We start from the raw sequence: 2,977 nt of genomic DNA, 5'->3' as shown, positions 1-2,977 counted from the left end.
ATCCTATTTTCATGTTATTTCAAAATGGTCTTTTCGTCGAATTCTTGAAGTCTNTTTTTTTTTTTATTTTTTTAGAAATGATTTATAAATTTAATTTGTTTTGTAGTATAATTCTTAAATACATAAGTGCTGGTAATATCATAAAATATTCTGAAAATTAAAAATATGTTTTTTTTATAAAGTTTAAATTTTTGAAGTTTAATTTTAAAATTAAAAATATTTATTTCGAAATAGAACTCATTGAGGATTATCAATATCGATGCTTTTTTTTCATTCATAAGATTATTGTTCATGATATCTCATTCAATCGTCTTTTCTAAATTCTTCCGAATATTCTTGTAGTCAGTATAATTTATTAATATATATTTATTAATATAATTATGTTTCAGTATCAGTTTATATTATTACCAAAATGTATTGTGAATATTTGATAAACATATATAATTTCAATATTGTTCAATAAACTATTTGAATATCTATAATTATATATTATTATTATTTAAATATTTATGAATTTAAGGTAGTAAAATATGTAACTAAATATCAAGAGGTAATTGGATCTTATCGTATTGTCGTGTTAATTCACATTTTATATGAACAAATGAATTGAAAGGTTAAATGCAAGAACTAGACACCTCTATTTTTACTAATCTTACAAAAATTAAAAAAATTATTTGAAAAATTGAAAAATGATATAAAATATTTTTTCTTATTAATTGCAATTTCTTTGATAAATGCATTCTATTTTATAACAAGATTTTTTTTTATTTACATAACAATAAATAACTTTTGAAATTACTTGGTTTTTGCATTAAATTTTAATTTAATGTTTCTTATAGTTTTATTTAATATATGTATAAATATAAATATAAAATTATTTTGAATACATAAATATTATAAATATGAATATAATTAATAATTATAATCATAGTTATTATTATAGAAATATTTTAAAAAAGCATGAAAGTTTATGTCTATTGCTGTGTTGTTACTTATTTAATTATATCTTCATCTTCTGTTGATTATTCTGATATATTTTTATAATAAGTATCATTATATTTTGAAATTTTGTTTCCTTATATCAAAATTACAATAAATATATCCAGATAATTCCGTTTCCATAAAGAAATTAAGAATAAAGAAAAGAAATTATAGAAGGAAATTATTAGAAATATATCATGAATCTTGAACATGATAATGTGAATTTTTTTTTTTTAAACATAATAAAATTTCAATAAATTTCAATAAAAAATGAAATTGCTTCTTACATTCAATTTTTCAATTATTTATTATGTATTAATACTTAAAACAAATTAATATATAAATTAATTCTTAATGAAACATTTTTAAGAATACTAAAATAACAAAAATTCTATGAGAAAAAAGATATGAGAAATTAACGATAAACGGTTCTTGTATCGAGATATTTCCAGTCACAAAACAGTCTAAGTATGTGAAAATATCTGACGGTCTGGCGCCTTTCAGAACGTCACGACGTCCTTTTTTTCCGCGCGAACATTGGATCCCATTTTTTGAGATATCAAATTCTCCCTAATCACTGAGGTATTCAATCTATGTTGGAAGATATAGAAAAGAAATGGACAGGAAAGATTAGATCCAATACAAAATGCTCTTCAGTTGTTTTGTCACAACAGGTTTTGTCTATCATCAGCCTAATTGTTCCATTTACAAAATCTTCCTTTATTTTTAGTTATCTTTTTAAAATATCAAGGAAAAATGCATCGTCGATAGGAATAGAAGGAATAATTTAGACAATAATTATATTTTAGTAACAGCGATTTAAAATAACTTTGAAAATTTAGTTTTTAATTTATTAAAAAAAAAATATTAAAAATAGTATGAATATAATTAATTGAGAAGCAAATGATAAAAATATATGAGATACATGATAATCGTAAATATTATAAGCAATTTTATGCCACAACAATGATCTTAAAATAAATGTAAAATAATACACTAAGAAAAATTTATCAAAATGTGTTTTTCTTTTTTTATAATATAAAATAAAAATTTTAAATTAATATAAATTGATATAAATATGTTTTAAAATTAAAATAAAATTTTATAATTATTGAAAAAATTTTAGATAATAAATGTGAATATCATTTTTAAAGAGAAATTTATAAACTTTGGTTTTAAAATACAAATATATTTATTCAATTTCTCTTAAACATTTTGAAATAATAACGTTTTTATAATAAAATTTCGAATGATTCTTAATTAACTGAATTTTTTTAATTGAAATGCGTATTTGAAGAATCGTTGAAGCATTGCAATGGGGATAATAGATGAGAAAATAAAAATTTCTGTAATGTGGGTATTTCCTGCACGAAACCTTTCCACAGGTGCAGAAACTTGATGGTGCATGTTGACACTTGTTGAACCGCAGATGTACTGCACATTTTCTTGTTCCTCGAACTAGCTTGTTTCCGACACCTGGATTATAGATGTATCGTTTCTCACGATATTTAAGAGAATTAATGAGTTCGGTATTCGCTTAAATTATTTTAATTAACATTTTTGTTCCTTAATGACTTATTTGCTAGTTTTTTCATATGGGTATTTTGCATAAAAAATAAATCTTTCAATAAACTTTTAAAAAAATTCCATAATGGAGATAATTAATTTAAAATCAATTTCTTTTTTAGTTTTTTTATTATGATATTTTATTAAAAAATATTTTATTATATATTTATAAAAAATGAAATTTTTAAAAATTTTAAAATTTATAGTAAGTGAATAATCTAATAGAATGTTGGTTGTCAAATATCTATTATTCAATTTTTAATATTGTTAACAAGAATTTTATTATCTATTTAAATCTATTTAAAATTATTAGAATTAAATATATATATAATTTGTTTTTAAAATAAAATTCATTTTTTTTCGTAAAAAACTGGTAAAAGATAAATATAAAAAATGTGAAACATTGCTTTATTAAAATATATTTCAGTTG

At 19.9% G+C, this 2,977-nt stretch overlaps 1 protein-coding gene across 3 annotated transcripts in view; it reads left to right on the top strand.

The window, feature by feature from the left end:
* LOC102673573 (S phase cyclin A-associated protein in the endoplasmic reticulum) overlaps positions 1-2,977 on the top strand; it is a 43,622-nt gene that overhangs the window by 39,442 nt on the left and 1,203 nt on the right. For all 3 annotated transcript variants that reach the window (XM_031514144.1, XM_031514143.1, XM_006623517.2), the window contains exon 14: positions 1,297-1,303. In XM_031514144.1, the coding sequence (XP_031370004.1) occupies positions 1,297-1,303 (7 nt within the window). The remainder of the gene's footprint in view (positions 1-1,296; positions 1,304-2,977) is intronic.

The sequence above is a fragment of the Apis dorsata genome, unplaced genomic scaffold (genome assembly GCF_000469605.1).
Source record: "Apis dorsata unplaced genomic scaffold, Apis dorsata 1.3 scaffold_898, whole genome shotgun sequence".
Taxonomy (NCBI): Eukaryota; Metazoa; Arthropoda; class Insecta; order Hymenoptera; family Apidae; genus Apis; species Apis dorsata.
The sequence above is the reverse complement of the archived record's forward strand: the minus strand, read 5'-3'. Positions and strand labels throughout refer to the sequence as shown.